The sequence below is a fragment of the Salmo salar genome, chromosome ssa03 (assembly GCF_905237065.1).
Source record: "Salmo salar chromosome ssa03, Ssal_v3.1, whole genome shotgun sequence".
NCBI classification, from domain to species: domain Eukaryota; kingdom Metazoa; phylum Chordata; class Actinopteri; order Salmoniformes; family Salmonidae; genus Salmo; species Salmo salar.
Genome location: NC_059444.1, coordinates 89,847,179 through 89,871,785, shown reverse-complemented (window position 1 = coordinate 89,871,785; position 24,607 = coordinate 89,847,179). Strand labels below are relative to the sequence as shown.

At 43.4% G+C, this 24,607-nt stretch overlaps 2 protein-coding genes across 8 annotated transcripts; both read left to right on the top strand.

The window, feature by feature from the left end:
• The first annotated feature begins 659 nt into the window (after positions 1–659).
• LOC106601479 (zinc finger protein 239) lies at positions 660–9,041 on the top strand. 3 transcript variants are annotated; one of them, XM_045715745.1, is made up of 4 exons: positions 660–1,148; positions 6,087–6,550; positions 7,536–7,716; positions 8,065–9,041. In XM_045715745.1, exons 3-4 carry the CDS (start codon positions 7,563–7,565, stop codon positions 9,003–9,005), a joined length of 1,095 nt encoding a protein of 364 aa, XP_045571701.1. In that variant the 5' UTR covers positions 660–1,148; positions 6,087–6,550; positions 7,536–7,562; the 3' UTR covers positions 9,006–9,041. The 3 variants fall into 3 exon arrangements, with proteins under 3 accessions (XP_045571701.1, XP_045571700.1, XP_045571699.1); XM_045715744.1 differs by lacking the exon at positions 6,087–6,550; XM_045715743.1 differs by having other exon boundaries at positions 6,087–7,716.
• A 2,596-nt stretch (positions 9,042–11,637) lies between these two features.
• Positions 11,638–24,146, top strand: LOC106601476 (zinc finger protein OZF). Of its 5 annotated transcripts, none has more exons than XR_006769276.1 (3): positions 11,638–11,817; positions 21,937–22,114; positions 22,532–24,129. XR_006769276.1 is itself a non-coding variant. In XM_045715738.1 (3 exons), the coding sequence occupies exons 1-3, from the start codon at positions 12,703–12,705 to the stop codon at positions 22,808–22,810; spliced, it is 480 nt and encodes a 159-aa protein (XP_045571694.1). In that variant the 5' UTR covers positions 11,838–12,702; the 3' UTR covers positions 22,811–24,134. The 5 variants fall into 5 exon arrangements, 3 of the variants coding, with proteins under 3 accessions (XP_045571694.1, XP_014049173.1, XP_014049172.1); XM_045715738.1 differs by lacking the exon at positions 11,638–11,817 and adding an exon at positions 11,838–12,711 and having other exon boundaries at positions 21,937–22,128; positions 22,532–24,134; XM_014193698.2 differs by lacking the exon at positions 11,638–11,817 and adding an exon at positions 11,847–12,711 and having other exon boundaries at positions 22,532–24,146.
• The last annotated feature ends 461 nt before the right edge of the window (positions 24,147–24,607 follow it).

The following is a 24,607-nucleotide window of genomic DNA, read 5'->3' as shown; positions in this document are numbered from 1 at the left end:
AATGTGTAGTATTGATGTAAAAAGTTGTGTGTGTAAACTGTAGGGGTACACATGGTGCTGGAGATCAGACGTGTCCGGTGAGATAAAGACAGGTTGAGGTTACCAGGATCACAGTAGTGCAGAAGGTGTTGTATGCTGAGGCAGTGAAGAGAGTAGTAGAGGAAGATGGGTCCAGGGTGAAGGATCCTGAGAGGATACCAGTGATTAGACTGAGGTCAATAGAGAGTGATAGGAAAAACATGCTTAAGTAAGTTTTTATTTTTTTGCGTCCATGGCCATGGTTGTCAACTGTACCACAGGTATAGAATGTAAATAACAGTGGATAGATGTGGTGGTGGCAGCTGCAGAGAAGTACTTGGGTGTACGATATTTTACTGCAGAGTTACAAGGTGTTTTGAACGATAATATCCCGTCCTCCCAGGCTGCTGGCCTGGTGTAGAATCAGAGGGCCAAAGTAGTGGAATAATGAGGTTTAATAAAGTGTAGGGTTGGTTAGTTGGTTTGGCAATTTTTGTCACGAAGTGTAATGAATTAATGCTACAGAATAGTACTACAAAATGCTAAGCTGATGAACAGACAAATCAGTAGGTGGCGGCATGCACCAATAATAATTGTATGCAAACCGCCATAATACCGAAGAAGACCGTTTCCTTGCTTTTCAACAGCCCTTCTCGCAGGAAGTATGATATGAATATGCCCTAGCACGGTTGCATTTCGGACCTCGGAACGAACATCGGGTTTTACTGGTTCGCTGCACGGATAGCGCTGCTGTAATAAGTCTGGTATTTTATAGGCTTCCCTTACTGGGCCTCAGACAATTAAAACTATCTGGACTCTCGAAGAGGATGTTGTTCCAACAGACTCTCGTGTAGAGTTAGACGATAACAGACAACAGTATTCTTGGTGAATAGGGTGTTGAACGTTTTTACTTTAATAGATCAGGTAAAATCTAGGTGAGATTAGCCTACATCAGACATTTGTCACCACTAAAGTTGTAATATTGAAAAGGACGTCTGATTGCTCTGCTCTAGCTGTTTTTTAAACATTTATTTATCTGAACGCTGTAACAAAGAAAGTAGCTGTAGACTAGCTACAGATTTACTGTCACATTTTTATTTGAAGAAAGAATAGCTTCCACGATGGATCGGGTAAGTTTGGTTTACTTTTATTAACATTATGCCTACTGTGGTGTATAACATGTCTAGGCCTAGTTGTCACCATTCGTTCTATTTGAACAGCTGGACAAAATAAACAATTGTGCTTATAAAAACGAGGGATATTCTGTCCTAGCCTAAAGCACACAGATTGATACAAGGCAATGAGCAGGTTAAATCAGAACCATGGAGAAATGAGGCCAAGCCTACACCTTGCAGTAGCGGTGTGTGAGTAAAATCACCGGGAAGCAAAGGCAGAAAAAAGAGCCATATTACAACCTATGTGTTGTGATAATTGTGTTTGCTCTATAACCTGTTAGTTCATATGCCTTGACACAGCTGAAACAAGAAGACAGTGGCAGAATAAATTCAACCGGTGAAATCCACGAAACATTTTGTATGTAACAAACAGTTACATGACCTACAGCATGGTCAAGCCAGTTAATGTTTCCGACATTTTCGAACTAACGTTACTAAATAACTATTGATTTAGTTACCGCAAGTCGCAAAGAAAACAGGGGCTGCCTCCCATATTCCAGCACTAGTTCAGGTGCACATTTCCGTCCATTAAGAACCAATGATGTGCGACCTTTTTGTAGCTTTTCTGATACTAATTTATTTTCAGCTTCATCTCAGAGTTCTATCAAACCTGGTCAGCAACTCTGTTGCTTGGCAACAATACAGCTGCTATTAGCTAACGTTAGCTTGCTTGTCCAAAGTCCAGCAGCTAGCCTCTGTAGCTAGCTAACGAACAGGCAAAGAAAGCTAACTAGCTGTAATTGATAATGAACGTTTTTTTACACAAATAACTTCAGCCATTAGTTAGCTAGCAGACAACAACAGCTGTCAACGATAGCTAGTTCATGTCTAAATGGCAGTCCTACATTTTTCCACAAAACATGGTTAGCTAGTTACATCAGTTCAAAACCAAATTGTCACGCTGCCACCTTACAATGCATGCAATGGACTTCTTGCAACGTGTCGTGGTAATTATTCTAATCAAAAGGAGAGACTTTTAGATTTCTACAAAACCATCAAACTTTATTAAAAATTACTGCAGTAATGGCGCGTTAACGGTCACCCAATGGTGTAGAGTTAAAAGCCCAAATAAGCAGGGGTAGGTTACAACTTTTTATAGTCCTCCTGAGTCCTCAAATAACAGATTTGTGAAATTATACAAGGGTACAGACAGTAACAGACAGAAAAATGTACATGGTGCAAAATGTCTGTCTCTAGGTCATTTACTGCTTGTTTATACAACATTGGACACTTTGATCCTTCCCTCAACAGATGAAATCCAGTGTCCATTTGTGATGTGGGAGAGAAACTGGAGGTTGAGTTTGCCTGGCCCTGGCAGACAGACCAGCATTTCACACAGACACTAATCACTAATCATGCAGTGGAGTGTAGTCATATCATATCAGGATATCATAAGGTGAATGCACCAATTTGTAAGTCACTCTGGATAAGAGCGTCTGCTAAATGACTTAAATGTAAAATGTAATGTAAATGTAGTCTTTAGGTCTTATCACCAAGGCATTGTAAATCAACTGCCAGCATTAAGCCTCAGAGGCTCCTCTCAGGCCAATAGACAGTGTGAAAGTACTAATTGAAGAATATTCTAATATAAAAGGTCATTTGAATAACAATGTTGTAATTTCTACCACAAACGCTAGCTAGCTACGCTATAGTCCAAGCTTATGGTAAGAGCAAGCCATATTTCACTGTCAGACAGGACACAACTCCAACTGTAGCTGAGAAAACAAATAAAATCAGATTGTATTGGTCACATACACATACTTAGCAGATCTTATTGCAGGTGTAGCGAAATGCTTGTGTTCCTAGTTCCAACAGTGCAGTAATATCTAACAATTCACAACAATGTTACACAAATGTAAAAGAATGGAATTCAGAAATGTTAATATTAGTCCAGAGTATAAATACAGTACATTCATAAGTATGTGGACCACCCTTCAAATTATTGGATTTGGCTATTTCAGCCACACGCGTTGCTGACAGGTGTATACAATTGAGCACACAGCCATGCAACCTCCATAGACAAACATTGGCAGTAGAGTGGCCTTACTGAAAAGCTCAGTGACTTTCAATGTGGTGCCATCATAGGATATCCAACAAGTCAGTTTGTTACATTTCTGCCCTGCTAGAGCTTCCCCGTCAACTGTAAGTGCTGTTATTGTGAAGTAGAACGTCTAGGAGCAACAATGGCTCAATCGAGAAGGGTATGCCACACAAGATAACAGAACGGGACCACCGAGTACTGAAGCGCGCAGCGAGTAAAAATCGTCCGTCCTTGGTTGCAACACTCCCCACCGAGTTCCAAACTGCCTCTGGACGCAAAGTCAGCACAATAACTGTTCATCGGGAGTTTCATGAAATGGGTTTCAATAGCTGAGCAGCTGCACTCAAGCCTAAGATCACCATGCGCAATGCCAAGCGTCGGCTGGAGTGGTGTAAGGCTCGCCGCTGACGGACAAATCTGGGTTTGGCAGGGGGGAGAACGCTACCTGCTGCAATGCATATTGCCAACTGTGAAGTTTGGTGGAGGAGGAATAATTGGCAGAAACCAAGGATTATTTATGACACTAAGACAAGATGAACATTTTCACTGCTGCTCTTCACATAATAACATTTTCCATCACAGGATGTATAGACATTATGGACAGTGTGTGGATATACTAAATATTCTACCTGTAGGATAGAATTGTGTGTGTGTGTGTGTGTGTGTGTGTGTGTGTGTGTGTGTGTGTGTGTGTGTATATATGTGTATATATATATATGTGTATGTATATATGTGTATATATATATATATATATAATGTATATATATGTATGTGTGTATGTATATATGTGTGTGTGTATGTATGTATGTGTGTATGTATGTATATATGTGTGTGTGTATGTATGTATATATGTGTGTATGTATGTGTGTGTGTGTGTATGTATATGTGTGTATATGTATGTATATGTGTGTATATGTATGTATATATATGTATGTGTATATATATATATGTGTGTGTGTGTGTATATATATATATATATATATATGTATGTATGTGTATCTCATTACATTACAGGACTAGTTGAATAGGATGGCCTTGACTAGAATACAGTATATACATATGAAGTGGTTAAAACAGTATGTACACATTTATTAAAGTGACCAGTGTTCCATGTCTATGTACATAGGGCAGCAGCCTCTAAGGTACATGGTAGCACAACCGGGTGGTAGTCAGCTAGTGACAAGTTCAGGGCAGGGTACTGGGTGGAGGCCAGCTAGTGATGGCTATATAACAGTCTGATGTCCTTGAGATACAGTGAGGGGGAAAAAGTATTTGATCCCCAGCTGATTTTGTACGTTTGCCCACTGACAAAGAAATGATCAGTCTATAATTTTAATGGTAGGTTTATTTGAACAGTGAGAGACAGAATAACAACAACAAAATATCCAGGAAAACGCATGTCAAAAATGTTATGAAATTATTTGCATTTTAATGAGGGAACTAAGTATTTGACCCCTCTGCAAAACATGACTTAGTATTTGGTGGCAAAACCCTTGTTGTCAATCAGAGGTCAGACGTTTCTTGTAGTTGGCCACCAGGTTTGCACACATCTCAGGAGGGATTTTGTCCCACTCCTCTTTGCAGATCTTCTCCAAGTCATTAAGGTATCGAGGCTGACGTTTGGTAACTCGAACCTTCAGCTCCCTCCACAGATTTTTTATGGGATTAAGGTCTGGAGAATAGCTAGGCCACTCCAGGACCTTAATGTGCTTCTTCTTCAGCCACTCCTTTGTTGCCTTGGCCGTGTGATTTGGGTCATTGTCATGCTGGAATACCCATCCACGACCCATTTAATGCCCTGGCTGAGGGAAGGAGGTTCTCACCCAAGACTTGACGCTATATGGCCCTCTCCATCGTCCCTTTGATGCGGTGAAGTTGTCCTGTCCACTTAGTAGAAAAACACCCCCAAAGCATAATGTTTCCACTTCCATGTTTGACGGTGGGGATGGTGTTCTTGGGGTCATAGGCAGCATTCCTCCTCCTCCTCCAAACACGGCGAGTTGATGCCAAAGAGCTCCATTTTGGTCTCATCTGACCACAACACTTTCACCCAGTTGTCCTCTGAATCATTCAGATGTTCATTGGCAAACTTCAGACGGGCATGTATATGTGCTTTCTTGAGCAGGGGGACCTTGCGGGCGCTGCAGGATTTCAGTCCTTCACGGCGTAGTGTGTTACCAATTGTTTTCTTGGTGACTATGGTCCCAGCTGCCTTGAGATCATTGACAAGATCCTCCCGTGTAGTTCTGGGCTGATTCCTCACCGTTCTCATGATCATTGCAACTCCACGAGGTGAGATCATGCATGGAACCCCAGGCCGAGGGAGATTGACTGTTCTTTTGTGTTTCTTCCATTTGCGAATAATCGCACCAACTGTTGTCACCTTCTCACTAAGCTGCTTGGCGATGGTCTTGTAGCCCATTCCAGCCTTGTGTAGGTCTACAATCTTGTCCCTGACATCATTGGAGAGCTCTTTGGTCTTGGCCATGGTGGAGAGTTTGGAATCTGATTGATTGCTTCTGTGGACAGATGTCTTTTATACAGGTAACAAGCTGAGATTAGGAGCATTCCCTTTAAGAGTGTGCTCCTAATCTCAGCTCGTTACCTGTATAAAAGACACCTGGGAGCCAGAAATCTTTCTGATTGAGAGGGTGTCAAATACTTATTTCCCTCATTAAAATGCAAATCAATTTATAACATTTTTGACATGTTTTTTCTGGATTTTTGTTGTTGTACTTCTGTCTCACCGTTCAAATAAACCTACCATTAAAATTATAGACCGATCATTTCTTTGTCAGTGGGCAAATGTACAAAATCAGCAGGGGATTAAATACTTTCTTCCCTCACTGTAGAAGCTGTACTGACCTCGCCTTCTGGATTGATAGCGGTGTGAACAGGCCGTGGCTCGAGTGGTTGATGAACTTGATGATCTTTTTGGCCTTCCTGTGACATTGGGTGCTGTTTATGCCTTGGAGGGCAAGCATTGTGCCACCGGTGATGCGTTGGGCAGACCGCACCACCCTCTGGAGAGCCCTGAAGTTGTGAACGGTGCAGTTGCCGTACCAGGCGGTAATTCAGCCCGACAGGATGCTCTCAAGGGTGCATCTGTAAAAGTTTGTGAGGATCTTAGGGGCCAAGCTGAATTTCTTCAGCCTCCTGAGGTTGATGAGGCGCTGTTCAGCCTTCTTCACCACATTGTCTGTGTGGGTGGACCATTTCAGATTGTCAGTGATGTGTACACAAAGGAACTTGACCAGCCCAGTCAATGTGGATGGGCAAAGAGGACCAGATTGGAGTGGTGATCTGATTTGCAAAGGTAAGACAGAAGAGGGCAAATACACATGTAAACAGCACATTGTCCACTGCATTGTGCAAATGCATGCTGGGTAGCATCAGAAACTCACCAGTTTGGAACATCCAGAATAGATTCCAGTATGCTCCTTCTCCTGTCTTGACATTTTTATCAAAAGCTGTGCTGATCAACAGTGCCAAACTAACAACTCTGCCATTAGACAGGCTTGATTGCATCTACAGCTCTGATCTGGATGGTGGACTAGCCAATGTGTTGGATATTTGTCAACGGCCATTCCAGTGGTGTGGTACTTGGGGTGGGGGAGGGGCTAAAGCCCCCCAAACCCTGATTATATAAATGCATAGGGTGCATAACTCTGCAATGCTTTAGGCTAGAACAAGCTGTAAAAGGCACCAGAAAGACATGGCTCTATTGTTCATGGGGATAACTGTATAAATTAACATTCATTTAATTTAGGGTGGAAGGTAAAACCAAATAACTGATGGAGTTGGCTCTAAATACTTCATCATAATGAGCAGCAGTAGTTCAGGTGTTTTGCTTTTTCCTCTGGTTATTTTGACAAATCATGATTTGGCAGAGGTTGGCGTCCTCCTCGTTCCATCATCTCTTAAGCTCTCCTCCTAACACGTATGAACCCAGAACTAAATTGCGTGGCTGACCAATTACGTGAGACATTAGTTCTGGGTTAACCAAGACTAACTCAGGGGTGAAAGATGTGTTCAACTCCAATGAATGCTCAATCAAAGGTTCTGAACATAAGACAGGGGGCATTACAAGTGTTATCAGTTTTGACATTTGTAAAGAATATACCACTTCCACATGAAAAATGTGCCAGAGTGATTGAAAATGTGTAAAGTAGTGAACTATTGCACACTTAAGGAGAATGGAGGTATTATAAGGATTCACCAATCCATCAGAGATTTAGTCTAAAGTAATCAAATGTTTGGTCTAATGATATTCTATGTACAATACTTCCTGTTGTCACCAGGACAGAGCTAGCCCGTCCCCCTCCACCATGCCGGAGTCCCCTGGTCACAACTCTCCTGGTAGGACCTTACTGCTGGGTCTGAAGAGGGTGTCTGTGCGGCTGGTCGACTGCAGGAAAACACCAGGGCAGAGTGGAACTGTGAGAGGGGGGCACGAGGAGGAGGGAGATTTGATTTCATCAAGTAAGAACAATGGGGGGTGTGGATGAGACTACAATCTGCTTCTGCAACTGTTGACCCAGTTTCGTGAATGGAGGGGGGTGTACTTAATAAACTGGCCAATGAGTGTATATTGATAAGGACAACAGGTAGTCTAGTAGTGAAAAGCGTTGGGCCACTAATCGAACAGTTGCTTGTTCGAATCTCTGAGCCGACTAGGTTAAAAATCTGTCGTGTACCCTTGAGAAAGGTACAAAACCCAAATTGCTCCTGTAAGTCGCTCTAGAGAAGAGCGTCTGCTAAATAACAAAAATAAAGTGTTTATGGACCCATATTTCCAAAACCTAGTTATTCAGTGTCTTTGTTTCACAGGTGACACCCCTAACTGTAATTCTCCCAGTGGGAGGGGCTTATCATCTGGGGAGCCTCAACAGCATCATGTTGCTGACGTGACAGAGAAGAGTGTCTCCAGATCAGAACATCTCAAGAAACACCAGCAGAGATGTAGAGGGAAGAAACCTCACCACTGCTGCTCTGACTGTGGGAAGAGTTTCACTAGACGGAGTGGCTTCATTATTCACCAGCGGATTCACACCCGAGAGAAACCGTATTGCTGCTCTCAGTGTGGGAAGAGTTTCACCTGTGCAGGAAGTCTTAAAGTACACCAAAGAATCCATACTGGAGAGAAGCCTTACAGATGCTCAGAATGTGGGAAGTGTTTTACTGCTTCTAACGCCTTCAAATATCATCTGCGAATTCATACAGGGGAGCGGCCTTACCCCTGCCTTGATTGTGGAAAGAGCTTCAACCAGTCATTCAACCTGACTACACACAAGCTAACACACACAGGAGTTAAGCCTTATAGCTGTGATCAGTGTGGGAAGAGCTTTGCTGTAGTTTCCTCCCTGATTAGACACCAGCGAATACACACAGGAGAGAATCCTTATAGCTGTGATCAGTGTGGGAAGAGCTTCAGTCAATCAGAACACCTGAATGCACACCAGCGAACACACACAGGAGAGAAACCTTATAGCTGTGATCAGTGTGGGAAGAGCTTCAGTCAATCAGTACACCTGAATTCACACCAGCGAACACACACAGGAGAGAAACCTTATAGCTGTGATCAGTGTGGGAAGGGTTTCAGTCAATCAGGGGGCCTAAATTCACACAAGCGAACACACACTGGAGAGAAATCCTATGTCTGTTTTTGTGGGAAGAGCTTTGCTCATTTAGGGCCAATGAGAAAACACCAGAAAGCAAAAATGTGCCGTATTTCATCTCTCTCCCTTCCAGCACCGGTTCCAGATCCCTAAATAAAGGATCAATAGAAAACATCTATTGAACAGTCATATCCATCTCCCATTCTTGCTTTGCTTTCTTAACACTATCAACAAGGCAGGTCCTACAGGCCCTAGTTTTGTCGCACCTTGACTACTGTTCAGTCATGTGGTGAGGTGCCACAAAAAAGGACTTATGAAAATTGCAATTGGCTCAGAACAGGGCAGCACGGCTGGCCCTTGGATGTACACTGAGAGCTAATATTAATCATATTCATGTCAATCTCTCCTTGATCAAAGTGGAGGAGAGATGGACTTCATCACTACTTTTATTTATGAGAAGTATTGACATGTTGAATTCACACAGTTCGGACACCCATGCATACCCCACAAGACATGCCACAGGAGGTCTCTTCACAGTCCGCAAGTCCAGAACAGACCATGGGAAGCGCACAGTACTACATAGAGCCATGACTACATGGAACTCTATTCCACATCAAATAACTGATGCAAGCAGTAAAATTAGATTTAAAAAACATAAAAAAGCACCTTATGGAACAGCGGGGACTGTGAAGCAACACAAACATCGGCACAGACACATGCACACACGATAACATACACATGGATTTAGTACTGTAGATATATGGTAGTGGTGGAGTAGGGGCCTGATGGCACACAGTGTGTTGTGAAATCTGTTAATATATTGTAATGTTTTTTAAATTGTATAAACTGCCTTAATTTAGCTGGACCCCAGGAAGAGTAGCTGCTGCCTTGGCATGAACTAATGAGGATCCATAATAAATACAAATACTTGGGGTGACAATGTCTCATATAGATTTGTTTTAAGGTCTATGTCCCTAGAGTGTCAACATGTGTTCTATCATTGCAGCAATGGTAGCTTTCTGTGTGTTATCACTATTTCTATTCATCCCTCCATCCCATTCAGTTTCCCCATAGAGGTTTTACCCTACGACAACGTCAGCATACAGTACATCAGGTTATTACTTATGTTTACCCTTTAATCATATATCATTGGAAATATTAGATTCATAGCTATCCATCAGACACAATTTCAGCATGTTCAGATTGACAGAAATTTCGTATTTGACCTTTAGTATACATATCAAAATTAGCTGTCATAGCTTTTAAAACAAAATTCTACATTTAAACTTTGTTTGACAAGTGGTTCTGAAACGTCATAAATGACCTTTCAAAAGTGTCCAGGACTCAGGCGGAGAGAACCCCCGACCGGACCCCCACCCTCACCCCATCATGGGCTACCACCTCCACCCCGACCACCACTCCTCAGAGAGGTCACTACACACCTCAGAGGACTCTGATGTCAACGTCAGAAGACTAAGAGTGAAAAATATTTTCAGATAGAAACATAAAATAGACAAACATACTTTGATAATGTAATCTGTTGTCACTTGGACAAAACAGGACCAAAATACACATTTGGAAAAGGTGAAGATCATTAAAGCAAGTTAAAAATAGTATGGACAGACGCCAGAAGAAGGTGAAGAGTGAAGAACATTTTGACTCTGACTCCAATATTACGTTAATGCTACAAGCCCATAATTGTATCAATGAATCTAACCAAGGTAGCGAGCAATGAGTCACCACTCAGAATACTATGAGATGCAAGTGTCTAGGTTTACCGTTATGAATTTATTAAAAGACTAAGGGACAACAGCTAATATCTTGCAATCAATGATCTAGCATTAAACGTAAGAATCTCTGGATTAACAATTTAATGTAAGCTAAATGTAGTAATGAATAAATTGGCAAACTTTTTTTAAATGGACAATTCTGTGACCTGTCATGGGCAAGTTTTAAAATTACACAATACCTGTTAGCAAAGGTATCAGCTAGAGATGATATGCAGGAGCTTAAGGGATTTGTTTCGTTGCATGACGTCTACTTTCATGCTAATGAGCGAAATTCGAGTGTAAATAGAGACGATAATATTGATAAACGTCACCTTGTCCGAGAGAGATTGAAATGGTTCTCAAAATGTCTCGCCAGGGTAAGCCTATGGAAAATCCCCTATGGGTAAAGTGAATGGTGGAAAACAATTGGAACCATTTCCTAGTTTGACCATTTGGTTTTAAGGGTATTATGACTCGTCCACTGTGGGGCTCTATAGAGAGAAATAGTAATGGCATCTTTCTATAGGCACTACTTTTGCCATGGTTCGTTGGACAAAGCCTATGGAGGAAATTAATGGCGGTTTTGCATGGTGTTTGGATAAATGCTGAAAATAAGGACTGTTGTAAACACAGGTTTAGGAGATCTTGTTCGTTTTGTTCATCAATCTTTATCAGCTAATGTCACTTATGCAATAAAAAAAAGCATTTAAATCACATAAAGGCTTCATAATTCATAAAGGTCATATTAACTGACTGCTATTTTCTCAGAACAAAACGTATAAGATTTCCTTAGCCTGTGCTGACCCTATTTTTGGCGTTTAATCCAAAACCCACATTTTTTCCCCATTCATTTTTCCCTTAAGGATGGCTGGACGAGCCAAAGGTAACTCATTTTCGAGTTTTAAGACTACTTGTTGGCGAGATCTAAAGCTCTGTTTAGCTCGACATTGACATGATTGGTTGACGATGAGTGGGGGCGGTACTTCCTGTATAAATACAAACTTCGTCTCTTGACTACTTCTTTCCAGCATTGATGAGTATTCCACAACGTTTGTACAATTCATCGTTGTCAAAGCCATGCTTAATCCGTTAAAAGAACAAGGAACAGTATGCAGTGCGACACAAAAAGATGAAAAAAAACAACACCAACAATCATTTTTGGGCGTTCATAGCCATGGTTGTCAACTGTACCGCAGGTATAGAATGTAAATAACAGTGGATAGATGTTGTGGTGGCAGCTGTAGAGAAGAAGTACTTGGGTGTACAATATTTTACTGCAGAAGACGTGCAAGGTGTTTTGAACGATAATGTCCCGTCCTCCCAGGCTGCTGGCCTGGTGTAGAATCAGAGGGCCAAAGTAGTGGAATAATGAGGTTTTAATGGGTGTAGGGTTAGTTGGTTTTTCACAAAGTGCAATGAATTAATACTACAGAATTGTAGACTGATACACAGCCAATACACTTGCTGGAGGTATGAACCTATAACAATTGTTTATGGCGGACCGCCATTATACCAAAGAAGAAGAAGACCAGTTCCTTCTCAACTGCTTTGAGGCTGCTCCGTGAAACGGAAGTATAAATGCATTGACAACTGCGGAGGTTGCATTGCTGTAAGTGCTGCATGACAACTGCAGATGTCGGATTGAACATACATCGGGTTTTACTGGTTCGCTGCACGGATAGCGCTGCTGTAATAAGTCTGGTATTTTACAGGCTTCCCTTACTGGGCCTCAGACAATTAAAACTATCTGGAATCTCACAGAGGACGTTGTTCCAAGTGACGGTGGGGTAGAGTTAGACGACAACAGGATTATTGGTGAATAGGGTGTTGAACGTTTTCCTGACTTTAATAGATCAGGTAAGATCTTATCCAGGATCTTATTGAAGTAAGATTAGCTTACATCAGACACTTATTTGTCACCACTTAAGTTTTGATATTGTGTAGGACGTGTGATTGCTCTGGTCTAGCTGTTCTTTATCTGAACGCTGTAACAAAGAAAGTAACTGTAGTCTTGGCTAGCTACAGATTTACGGTGACGTTTTTTTATTTGAAGAAATGTTGAAGAACAAATAGCTTCCAAGATGGATCGGGTAAGTTTGGTTTTATTAACAGTATGCCCACTGTGGTGTATAACATGTCTAGGCCTATTTTTCGTCATCTTTGATCTTCCATTTCCATTTGAACAGCTGGACAAAATAAACAATGATGGTAATTAAAAACTTGGGATATTATATTGTTTGCTCTAACTTGTTCGTTCATATGCATTGACACAGCGGTGACAAGAAGACAGTGGCAGAATAAATTCAACCACACCTTTTGTTTAATCATAAAACCGGAGTGTAACATCTTTCTGGTTAAGTTAACAAAATATGTTCCATGTAACAAATAGTTACATGACCTACAGAATGGTCAAGCAAGTGAATGTTTCGGATGTTTTCAGACTACTAAATAACTATTGAATTATTGTTAACACAAAGAAAACAGGCGCTGCCTCCACTATTCAAGAACCATTTCAACATCATCAAATCATTCAATCAAATGTATTTATAAAGCCCTTTTTACATCAGCCGATGTCACCAAGTGCTGTACAGAAACCCAGCCTAAAACCCCAAACAGCAAGCAAAGCAGATGTAGAAGCACGGTGGCTGGAAAACACTCTCTAGAAAGGCAGGAACCTAGGAAGAAACCTAGAGAGGAACCAGGCTATGAGGGGTGGCCAGTCCTCTTCTGGCTGTGCCGGGTGGCGATTATAACAGAACATGGGCAAGATGTTCAAATGTTTATAGATGACCAACAGGGTAAAATAATAATAATCATAGTGGTTGTAGAGGGTCCAACAGGTCAGCACCTCAGGAGTAAATGAGAGAGAGAGAAAGAGAGACCTGAGGCATGGTCTTAGGGCAGAGAGAACTTAAATTTACACTGGATAAGACAGAAGAAATACTCCAGATATAACAGACTGACCCTAGCCTCCTGACACATATACTGTTGCAGCATAAATACTGGAGTCTGAGATAGGAGGGGTCGGGAGACACTGTGGCCCCATCCGACGATACCACCGGACAGGGCCAAACAGGCCCAGATTTAACCCCACCCACTTTGCCTAAGCACAGCCCCCACACCACTAGATGGATATCTTCCACCACCAACCTACTACTCTGAGACAAGGCCGAGTATAGCCCACGGAGATCTCCCCCACGGCACGAACCCGAGAGGGGCGCCAACCCAGACAGGAAGGTCACGTCAGTGACTCAACCCACTCAAGTGACGCACCCCTCCTAGGGAAGGCATGGAAGAACACCAGTAAGCCAGTGACTCAGCCCCCGTAATGGGGTTAGAGGCAGAGAATCCCAGTGGAGAGAGGGGAACAGGCCAGGCAGAGACAGCAAGGGCGATTCATCGCTCCAGTGCCTTTCTGTTCACCTTCACACCCCTGTGCCAGACTACACTCAATCATAGGACCTACTGAAGACATGAGTTTTCAATAAAGACTTAAAAGGTCACGACCGAGTCTGCGTCTCTCACATGGATAGGCAGACCATTCCATAAAAATGGTGCTCTATGGGAGAAAGCCCTACCTCCAGCTGTTTGCTTAGAAATTCTAGGGACAATTAGGAGGCCTGCGTCTTGTGACCGGAGCGTACATGTGGGTATGTACGGCAGGACCAAATCGGAAAGATAGGTAGGAGCAAGCCCATGTAATGCTTTGTAGGTTAGCAGTAAAACCTTGAAATCAGTCCTAGCCTTAACAGGAAGCCAGTGTAGAGGCTAGCACTGGAGTAATATGATTAAATTGTTTGGTTCTAGTCAAGATTCTAGCAGCCGTGTTTAGCACTAACTGAAGTTTATTTAGTGCTTTATCCGGGTAGCCGGAAAGTAGAGCATTGCAGTAGTCTAATCTAGAAGTGACAAAAGCATGGATACATTTTTCTGCATCATTTTTGGACAGAAAGTTTCAGATTTTGTCCGATGTTACGTAGATGGGAAAAAAGCAGTCCTTGAAACGTTTTTAATTGCCTATGTTTAGTCTACTACAGTGACAACTAAAATAATAAAACAATCAGGCACGCAACTTTCACTGGGGGCGGGGTGACATGTCCCCCCACATTCTGAAATTGCTTTTTAGTCCCCCCCAATGTTATAATAGGAATGTGATACAAAACGAGGCAACGGTGTGCTTTAGGACCATGATAAAGGTCGGGTAGGCTGTTTGGAGTGTTTATCCAACTGGATAAAATGTTTTAATAATTATGTCCCCCCCACTTCTAAAACCAAAGATGCTCCCCTGCCAAAAACGATTTAGTTTGATCAACCTAGGCTGAATAGGATGCGTCTATCCATGGTACTGATTTCTGTGTGTGCTTGCAAGTAGAAAAAAAACATGTTGACTCACCCAACTTGTAGAGAAACGCTAATGCCATCCTCATCTTTCATGTTCCCTGAACGGTCTATGAGTCAGTCATACAGTACACACTTTTCGTTTTTGGTGTCTTAGGCTACCTGGCTAAGATAAAAAATGTCCGTCACCACAATTATTATTTTCAATTTTATTGTCATATATTCTAGTAGTGAGTGTTCAGAATTTTTTGCTCCTACTTAGCTAAAAAAAAAAATGGCGTTTTAAAACGTCACTAGCTTCCATAGTGACCATTGGGCTGAAATGTTTGACTAACCTTGTAGGTGCAACAGTTTTTATTACATTTAAAATGTATCAATATCACGTGCACATTTCTGTCCATTAAGAACCAACAATGTGCTACCATTTTGTAGCATTTCTGACAATGCTAACCTCGTTTCAGCCATATTTCAGAGTTCTATCTAACCTGGTTAGCAACTTGGATGCTTGGCAACAATACAGCTACTATTTGCTAACGTTAGCTTGCTTAAGCAGCTAGCCTCTGCAGCTAGCTAGCTAACACAAGTCAGCTGGAAGCTAGCTAGCTAACGAAAAGGCAAAGAAAGGTAGCTAACTGTAATTGTGAATCATTTAAGATCTAGAGTTATTACACAGTCTGATAGCAGTGGGTAGAGTGGCGTTTCGCAGGCGGTTCGTACAGGCAGTTATACAGGAAAGTTGGTGGCTGTTTCTCAGGAGCCTGGTGGTGCAGTTACCTCTTTTTGGAGGGAGCAGGTCATTCAGTGGATGGTCAAGAGTGTGCATGTCCTTCACCAGATGCACTGCAGCCTGCTCTCGCCTGCTCTGCAGTGAGGGGAGCTGTGGTTAGACTGCTCCACCTCTGGAGATGATCCTCAAGGCCCTCCTCTGCACCCTGTCTAGTTGGGCCTGCTGCTTTTTACTGCATCCAACTAACAGCACTCCACCGTATTACTGCATCCAACTAACAGCACTCCACCATATTACTGCATCCAGCTAACAGCACTCCACCATATTACTGCATCCAACTAACAGCACTCCACCGTATTCCAGACAAGGCCTGACCAGTGTAGTATAGACTGTGACCAGATCTGCAGTGGGTCGGCCATTTCTGGAAAGAACAGTCAAAAAGCGCAGGCATTTTGAGGCCTTCCTCACTGACTGCTCCACGTGTCTCCACTGAGTTTAGAGTCTAACAGAAAACCAAGATACTTAGGTGTTGTTACCACTGTTACTTCCTGTCCTCCTAGGATTAGTGGTGCAGGTTGTGGATGGTTTCTAGAAAACACATCCCAATTTCCACAGACTTTTTCCCATTCAGGAGCATGTTGATGGATGTGGCCCACTCTTCCAGCTGCTTTGCCTCCAAGCCCATGGAAATGTCCTCTTTGATGCTGGTTAATGGTATGACTCGGGACAGCCCTACATCGTCTGCATACCCAGTGTCCAGAGTGTCACTGAAGACAACTTTTCGGGTGGACATCTGAAGGAGAAACAGATATGGTGAGACCACGCCCCCTTGTGGCACACCAGAGGTGACCTCTGACCAAGGGCTAAAAGTGCCATTTGCCATCACCCTCTGCCTTCTTGCTGTGGAGTAGCTGTGGAGCCAGGCTAGTAACCATCACCCTCTGCCTTCTTGCTGTGGTGTAGCTGTGGAGCCAGGCTAGTAACCATCACCCTCTGCCTTCTTGCTGTGGTGTAGCTGTGGAGCCAGGCTAGTAACCATCACCCTCTGCCTTCTTGCTGTGGAGTAGCTGTGGAGCCAGGCTAGTAACCATCACCCTCTGCCTTCTTCCTGTGGTGTAGCTGTGGAGCCAGGCTAGTAACCATCACCCTCTGCCTTCTTGCTGTGGTGTAGCTGTGGAGCCAGGCTAGTAACCATCACCCTCTGTCTTCTTCCTGTGGTGTAGCTGTGGAGCCAGGCTAGTAACCATCACCCTCTGTCTTCTTCCTGTGGCGTAGCTGTGGAGCCAGGCTAGTAACCATCACCCTCTGTCTTCTTCCTGTGGTGTAGCTGTGGAGCCAGGCTAGTAACCATCACCCTCTGTCTTCTACCTGTGGTGTAGCTGTGGAGCCAGGCTAGTAACCATCACCCTCTGTCTTCTTCCTGTGGTGTAGCTGTGGAGCCAGGCTAGTAACCATCACCCTCTGCCTTCTTCCTGTGGTGTAGCTGTGGAGCCAGGCTAGTAACCATCACCCTCTGTCTTCTTCCTGTGGTGTAGCTGTGGAGCCAGGCTAGTAACCATCACCCTCTGCCTTCTTCCTGTGGTGTAGCTGTGGAGCCAGGCTAGTAACCATCACCCTCTGTCTTCTTCCTGTGGTGTAGCTGTGGAGCCAGGCTAGTAACCATCACCCTCTGCCTTCTTCCTGTGGTGTAGCTGTGGAGCCAGGCTAGTAACCATCACCCTCTGTCTTCTTCTGGTGGTGTAGCTGTGGAGCCAGGCTAGTAACCATCACCCTCTGCCTTCTTCCTGTGGTGTAGCTGTGGAGCCAGGCTAGTAACCATCACCCTCTGTCTTCTTCCTGTGGTGTAGCTGTGGAGCCAGGCTAGTAACCATCACCCTCTGTCTTCTTCTGGTGGTGTAGCTGTGGAGCCAGGCTAGTAACCATCACCCTCTGCCTTCTTCCTGTGGTGTAGCTGTGGAGCCAGGCTAGTAACCATCACCCTCTGTCTTCTTCCTGTGGTGTAGCTGTGGAGCCAGGCTAGTAACCATCACCCTCTGTCTTCTTCCTGTGGTGTAGCTGTGGAGCCAGGCTAGTAACCATCACCCTCTGTCTTCTTCCTGTGGTGTAGCTGTGGAGCCAGGCTAGTAACCATCACCCTCTGTCTTCTTCCTGTGGTGTAGCTGTGTAGCCAGGCTAGTAACCATCACCCTCTGTCTTCTTCCTGTGGTGTAGCTGTGGAGCCAGGCTAGTAACCATCACCCTCTGTCTTCTTCCTGTGGTGTAGCTGTGGAGCCAGGCTAGTAACCATCACCCTCTGTCTTCTTCCTGTGGTGTAGCTGTGGAGCCAGGCTAGTAACCATCACCCTCTGTCTTCTTCCTGTGGTGTAGCTGTGGAGCCAGGCTAGTAACCATCACCCTCTGTCTTCTTCTGGTGGTGTAGCTGTGGAGCCAGGCTAGTAACCATCACCCTCTGCCTTCTTCCTGTGGTGTAGCTGTGGAGCCAGGCTAGTAACCATCACCCTCTGTCTTCTTCCTGTGGTGTAGCTGTGGAGCCAGGCTAGTAACCTTGGACACAGTTCAATGTCAGACAGATGTTGCAGGAGCTTTATGTGATCTACTCGATCAAAGGCTTTGGACATATCAGCAAGTAACACCCTCACCTTGTTGGTATTTTGGAGTCTGTAGCTGTCAGCCAGGAGTGTGTGTCTTTCAAAAGAGTGGTAGTAGTGCTGGACTTTGGTAGGCAGGCATACTGATTTGTGCACTCAGATAAAACTGTTGGCATGAGTTTTCTTTTAATGAAGTTCTCCTGGATTTGTCCAAGGCATGACGTTAGAGAGATGGGCCTCCAGTCACTCGTTGTACATGGGTTTGACACTTTAGGTATAGGACATCCTGATCACATCGACAGTGTTGATGAGATAATCCACAGTGTTCTACCGAAGTGTTTTCTCATTTGCCCGTAGTGGATGGTAGAGTATTCTCACAAACAGAGTTGAAACTGAGTTTGGGAGTCGTTTAGGACGGAGCCGAAGCCACATACACTCAAATTCCTCTTTCTCTAGGTCAGTTCTTCTCTTTGCTTGCATACTGTGATTCACATGCATAGCCACATCCCCTCTCTGGACCTGTCATTTCTGAACAGCTGATAGTTATATGTGAAAAGAGATTCGTCTGGGATATTTTCGTGGCCCAAGTTTAAGTGACGCATTCAATGTTTGCATTTACAGATTGAAGAAGCAGTTCAAATTCATCCACTTTGTTTATCAATGATTTTGAATTACAAACAAGCACATTCGGGGTCTCTGGGGCATTCTGGGACGTATTTGTGACGTCACATAATTCACTTTAGAATTCTGCATTCACGTGAGTGATTGTGTTTTTGATGTGTTTTAGGTCTGTTAACTTCTATTGTCAGTATTTTCCTCCCGAAGCACTAAAGTTTGTCTCGGATATGCGGTGCCAGTGGAGGTGCATGTTTTTTGTAAATCCGTAGAAAATGTGATGAGTATTCCACAACGTTTGTAATCCGTTAAAAGAGCAAGGAACAGTATGCAGTGCGACCAAAATAATGAAAAAACAACACAAACATTGTAATACATGTTACTCTCGAGTGGCTGCCTGGAAGCGCCACAGCATCAGTTCAAAACAAAATTGTCACACTGCTACCTTAGAGTGCATGCAACGCAATGGACTTCTGCAACGCTAGCTGGCTACTCCATAGTCCACGCTACGGTAAGAGCTGGCCATGTTGCACTGTCAGACAGGACAGAACTCAAATTGTAGCTGAGACAACAAATAAAATCTGATTTTATTGGTCCATACACATACTTAGCAGATCTTATTGCAGGTGTAGCGAAATGCTTGTGTTCCTAGTTCCAACAGTGCAGTAATATCTAACAATTCACAACAATAACGTTACACATCTAAAATAATGGAATTAAGAAAAATATAAATATTAGGAAGAGCAATATCGGAGTCCACAGTATAAATACAGTACATTCATAAGTATGTGGCCACCCCTTCAAATTATTGGATTTGGCTATTTCAGCCACACCCGTTGCTGACAGGTGTATAAAATTGAGCACACAGCCATGCAACCTCCATAGACACACATTGGCAGTAGAATGGCCTTACTGAAGAGATCAGTGACTTTCAACATGGTACCATCATAAGATGCCACCTTTCCAACAAGTCAGTTTGTCAAATTTCTGCCCTGCTAGAGCTTCCCTGGTCAACTGTAATTGCTGTTATTGTGAAGTAGAAATGTCTAGGAGCAACAACGGCTCAATCGAGAAGTGGTAGGCCACACAAGATCACAGAACGGGACCACCGAGTACTGAAGCGTGCAGCGCATAACAATCGTCTGTCCTCAGTTGCAACACTCCCAACCTAGTTCCAAACTGCCTCTGGATGCAACGTCAGCACAATAACTGTTCGTCGGGAGTTTCATGAAATGGGTTTCAATAGCTGAGCAGCCGCACACAAGCATAAGGTCACTATGCGCAATGCCAAGTGTCGGCTGGAGTGGTGTAAGGCTCACCGCCGAACGACAAATCTGGGTTTGAAGGATGCCAGGAAAAGCTACCTGCCCCAATGCATAGTGCCAACTGTAAAGTTTGGTGGAGGAGGAATAATTGTCTGGGGCTGTTTGTCATGTTTCCTTAGTTCCATTTAAGGGAATTCTTAATGCTACAGCATGCAATTACATTTTAGATGATTCTGTGCTTCCAACTTTGTGGTAAGTTTGGGGAATGCCCTTTCCTGTTTCAGCATGACAATGCCCCCGTGCACAAAGCGAGGTCCATACAGAAATAGTTTGTTGAGATTGGTGTGGAAGAACTTGACTGGCCTGCACAGAGCCCTGACCTCAACCCCATCGAACACCTTTGAGATGAATTGGAACGCAGACCGCAAGCCAGGCCTAATTGCCCAACATCAGTGCCCAACCTCACTAATGCTCTTGTGGCTGAATTGAAGCAAGTCCCCGCAGCAATGTTCCAACATCTGGTGGAAAGACTTCCCGGAAGTGGAGGCTGTTATAGCAGCAAACGGGGGACCAACTCCATATTAATGCCCATGATTTTGGAATGAGATGTTCAACGAGCACGTGTCCACATACTTTTGGGCATGTAGTGTATGTGATGGGATTCTCGTGGAAATTCAACACAGGGACACTCGAAGTCAATCTTAAATGAATTAAGGTTTTTTATCAGCATGCTGGAGAGGTCAAAGTCAAACTTAGAAGTATAAAGTACCGTTCTGAAGGTAGCTCCCTCGGGGCAGTCCCGTTAGATTTCTTATATACTGGTTACTGATAGGTTACATAGTCATCGTTCATAGGGTTGGTTCCGGCATGTGTCTGGCACCGTCTCCTATCTTAACTTATAGACCATATTCTGGGCGTTCTGCCAGATGGTCCTAAGGAGGGGGTCATACCAAGTCTGTGCTGATCAACAGTGCCAAACTAACAACTCTGCCATTAGACATGCTTGATTGTATTTACAGCTCTGATCTGGATGGTAGACTAGCCCATGTGTTGGATATTTGTCAACGGCCATTCCAGTGGTGTGGTGCTTGGGGTGGGGGAGGGGCTAAAGCCCCCCAAACCCTGATTATATAAATGTATAGGATGCATAACTCTGCAATGCTTTAGGCTAGAACAAGCTGTAAAAGGCACCAGAAAGACGTGGAAGGTAAAACCAAAAAATGTACGGATTTGGCTCCAAATACTACATCATAATGTAGTTCAGGTGTTTTAGTTATTCCTCACTTGTTATTATGACAAATAACGATTTTGCAGGTGTTGGCATTTTGGAAAGGAAAGGGGACATTCGGCCCGTATCTTGAAAGAGAGGGTGGAGCTCTTCATTCCTGCATCTGTTAAGCTCTCATCCTAACACGTATGAACTCAGAACTAAATCGTGCGGCTGACCAATTACGTGAGACATTAGTTCTGGGTTAACCAAGATTGGCTCAGGGGTGAAGGATGTGTTCAACTCCAATGAATACTCAATCAAAGGTTCTGAACATAAGACGGGGCATTACAAGTGTTATACGTTTTTACATTAGTAAAAAAATATACCACTTCCATTTGAAAAATGTCCTAAAGTGATTTGAACTGTACATTTGTGGAAAGTAATGAACGATTACACACTTCAGGAGAAAGGAGGTATTATAAGGATGCACCAATCAATCAGAGATTTAGACTAAAGTAATCAAATGTTTGGTCTAATGATATTCTATGTACAATACTTCCTGTGGTCACCAGGACAGAGCCAGCCCGTCCCCCTCCACTCTGCCGGAGTCCCCTGCTTACAACTCTCCTGGTAGCACCTTACTGCTGGGTCTGGAGAGAGTGTCTGTGGGGCTGGTCGACTGCAGGAAAACAGCAGGGCAGAGTGGAACTGTGAGAGGGGGACACGAGGAGGGAGATTTGATTTCATCAAGTAAGAACAATGGGGTGTGTGGATGAGACCACAATCTGTTTCTGCAACTTCTGTTAATTGATTTATAAACAGTAAAACACTCAGGGGCTAGTTAATTGTCAATCGTATTTTGGGAACAGAGGATGGTGTACCTAATAAACTGTCCACTGAGTGTATATTGATGAAAAGAGAGACAGGTAGTCTTGTGTTTAAGAGCGTTGGGCCACACATTGAAAGGTTGCTGGTTTGGATCTCTGAGCCGACTTGGTGGAAAATCTGTCTGTGCCCTTTGAGCAAGATACTTAACCCTAATTGCTCCTGTAAGTCACGCTGGAGAAGAGTCTGCTATATAACTTCTTTTTAAAAAAATTTTATTATAGTATTTGTTTATGGACCCATATTTCCAAAAAATAGTTATTCAATGTCTTTGTTTCACAGGGGACACCCCTAACCATTCTCTCAGTTGGAGGGGCTTGTCATCTGGGGATCCTCAACCACATGTTGCTGACGAGACAGAGAAGAATCTTTCCAGATCAGAACATCTCAAGAAACACCAGCAGAGACGTACAGGGAAGAAACCTCACCACTGCTGTTCTGACTGGGGGAAGAGTTTCACAAGCCGGAGTGACTTCATTATTCACCAGCGGATTCATACCGGAGAGAAACCGTACTGCTGCTCACAGTGTGGGAAGAGTTTCGCTGTTTCTAACACTTTAAAATCTCATCTGAGAATTCATACAGGAGAGAAACCTTACCCCTGCCTTGATTGTGGGAAAAGCTTTTCATATTTGGGAGCCCTTAACATACACAAGCTAACACACACAGGAGAGCAATCTTATAGCTGTGATCAGTGTGGGAAGGGCGTCAGTCAATCACAGCCCCAAAATTCACACCAGCGAACACACACTGGAGAGAAACCTTATAGCTGTGATCAGTGTGGGAAGAACTTTGCTCTAGCTTCCTCCCTGACTAGACACCATCGAACACACACTGGAGAGAGACCTTATGTCTGTCTATGTGGGAAGAGCTTTGCTATAGCTTCCTCCCTGACTAGACACCATCGAACACACACTAGAGAGAAACCTTTTACTTGTGTTAAGTGTGGGAAGAGCTTCAGCCAATCAGGGACCCTAAATTCACACCAGCGAACACACACTGGAGAGAAGCCTTATAGATGTATTCAGTGTGGCAAGAGCTTTGCTCAATCAGTCCACCTGAATATACACCAGAGAAAACACACAGGAGAGAAACCTTTTAGCTGTGATCAGTGTGGGAAGAGCTTTGTGGTGTCAGAAAAACTTACTATACACCAGCGCATACACACAGGAGAGAAGCCTTATAGCTGTGGTCAGTGTGGGAAGAGCTTCTGTCAATCAGGGACCCTGAATTCACACCAGCGAACACACACTGGAGTGAAACCCTATGTTTGTCTATGTGGGAAGAGCTTTGCTTATTTAGGGCAAATGAAAAAACACCAGAAAACAAAAACGTGCTGTATTTCCTCTCCCTGCTATCTGTCACCGGTTCCAGATCCCTGAATAAAGGATCAGTATAAAACATCTAGTGAACAGTCATATCCATCTCCTATTGTCAAACAATTGATTTAGTCTGATCACCATGGTAACCTCTGTGGAGCATAATATGCAGCTCTGATCTAGCATCAGGTCTCCCATGTGCCTATGTAATATCACACATTGATCTAAATGGACAAATGTTATAGAAAATGTCATAGTGAACCTGTGTGACTGTGTGAGGGGGGATGTTGATAATTGTATCTTTCATACAGTGCCTTGCAAAAGTATTCACCCCCCTTGGCGTTTTTCCTATTTTGTTGCATTACAACCTGTAATTTAAATAGTTTTTTATTTGGGTTTCATATAATGGGCATACACAAAATAGTCCAAATTGGTGAAGTGAAATGAAAAAAAATAACTTGTTTCAAAAAATATATTTAAAAAATAAATATAGTGGTGCATGCATATGTATTCACCCCCTTTGCTATGAAGCCCCTAAATAAGATCTGGTGCAACTAATTACCTTCAGAAGTCACATAATTATTTAAATAAAGTCCACCTGTGTGCAATCTAAGTGTCACATGATCTGTCACATGATGTCAGTATTTAAACACCTGTTCTGAAAGGCCCCAGAGTCTGCAACACCAAGGCGCACCATGAAGATCAAGGAGGTCTCCAAACAGATCAGGGACAAAATTGTGGACAAGTACAGATCAGGGTTGGGTTATAAAAAAATATCTGAAACTTTGAACATCCCACAGAACACCATTAAATCCATTACTAAAAAAGGAAAGAATATGGCACCACAACAAACCTGTCAAGAGAGGACTGCCACCAAAACTCACATACCAGACAAGGAGGGCATTAATCAGAGAGGCAACAAAGAGACCAAAGATAACCCTGAAGGAGCTGCAAAGCTCCACAGCGGAGATTGAAGTATCTGTCCATAGGACCACTTTAAGCCGTACACTCCACAGAACTGGGCTTTACAGAAGAGTGG

Coding starts and splice junctions, on each gene's coding strand:
- LOC106601476 (XM_014193697.2), top strand. CDS start 21,910: ATGTACAATACTTCCTGTGGTCACCAGGACAGAGCCAGCCCGTCCCCC. Junction 22,115..22,531: donor GGGAGATTTGATTTCATCAA/GTAAGAACAATG, acceptor TTTGTTTCACAG/GGGACACCCCTAACCATTCT.
- LOC106601479 (XM_045715743.1), top strand. CDS start 7,509: ATGTACAATACTTCCTGTTGTCACCAGGACAGAGCTAGCCCGTCCCCC. Junction 7,717..8,064: donor GGGAGATTTGATTTCATCAA/GTAAGAACAATG, acceptor TTTGTTTCACAG/GTGACACCCCTAACTGTAAT.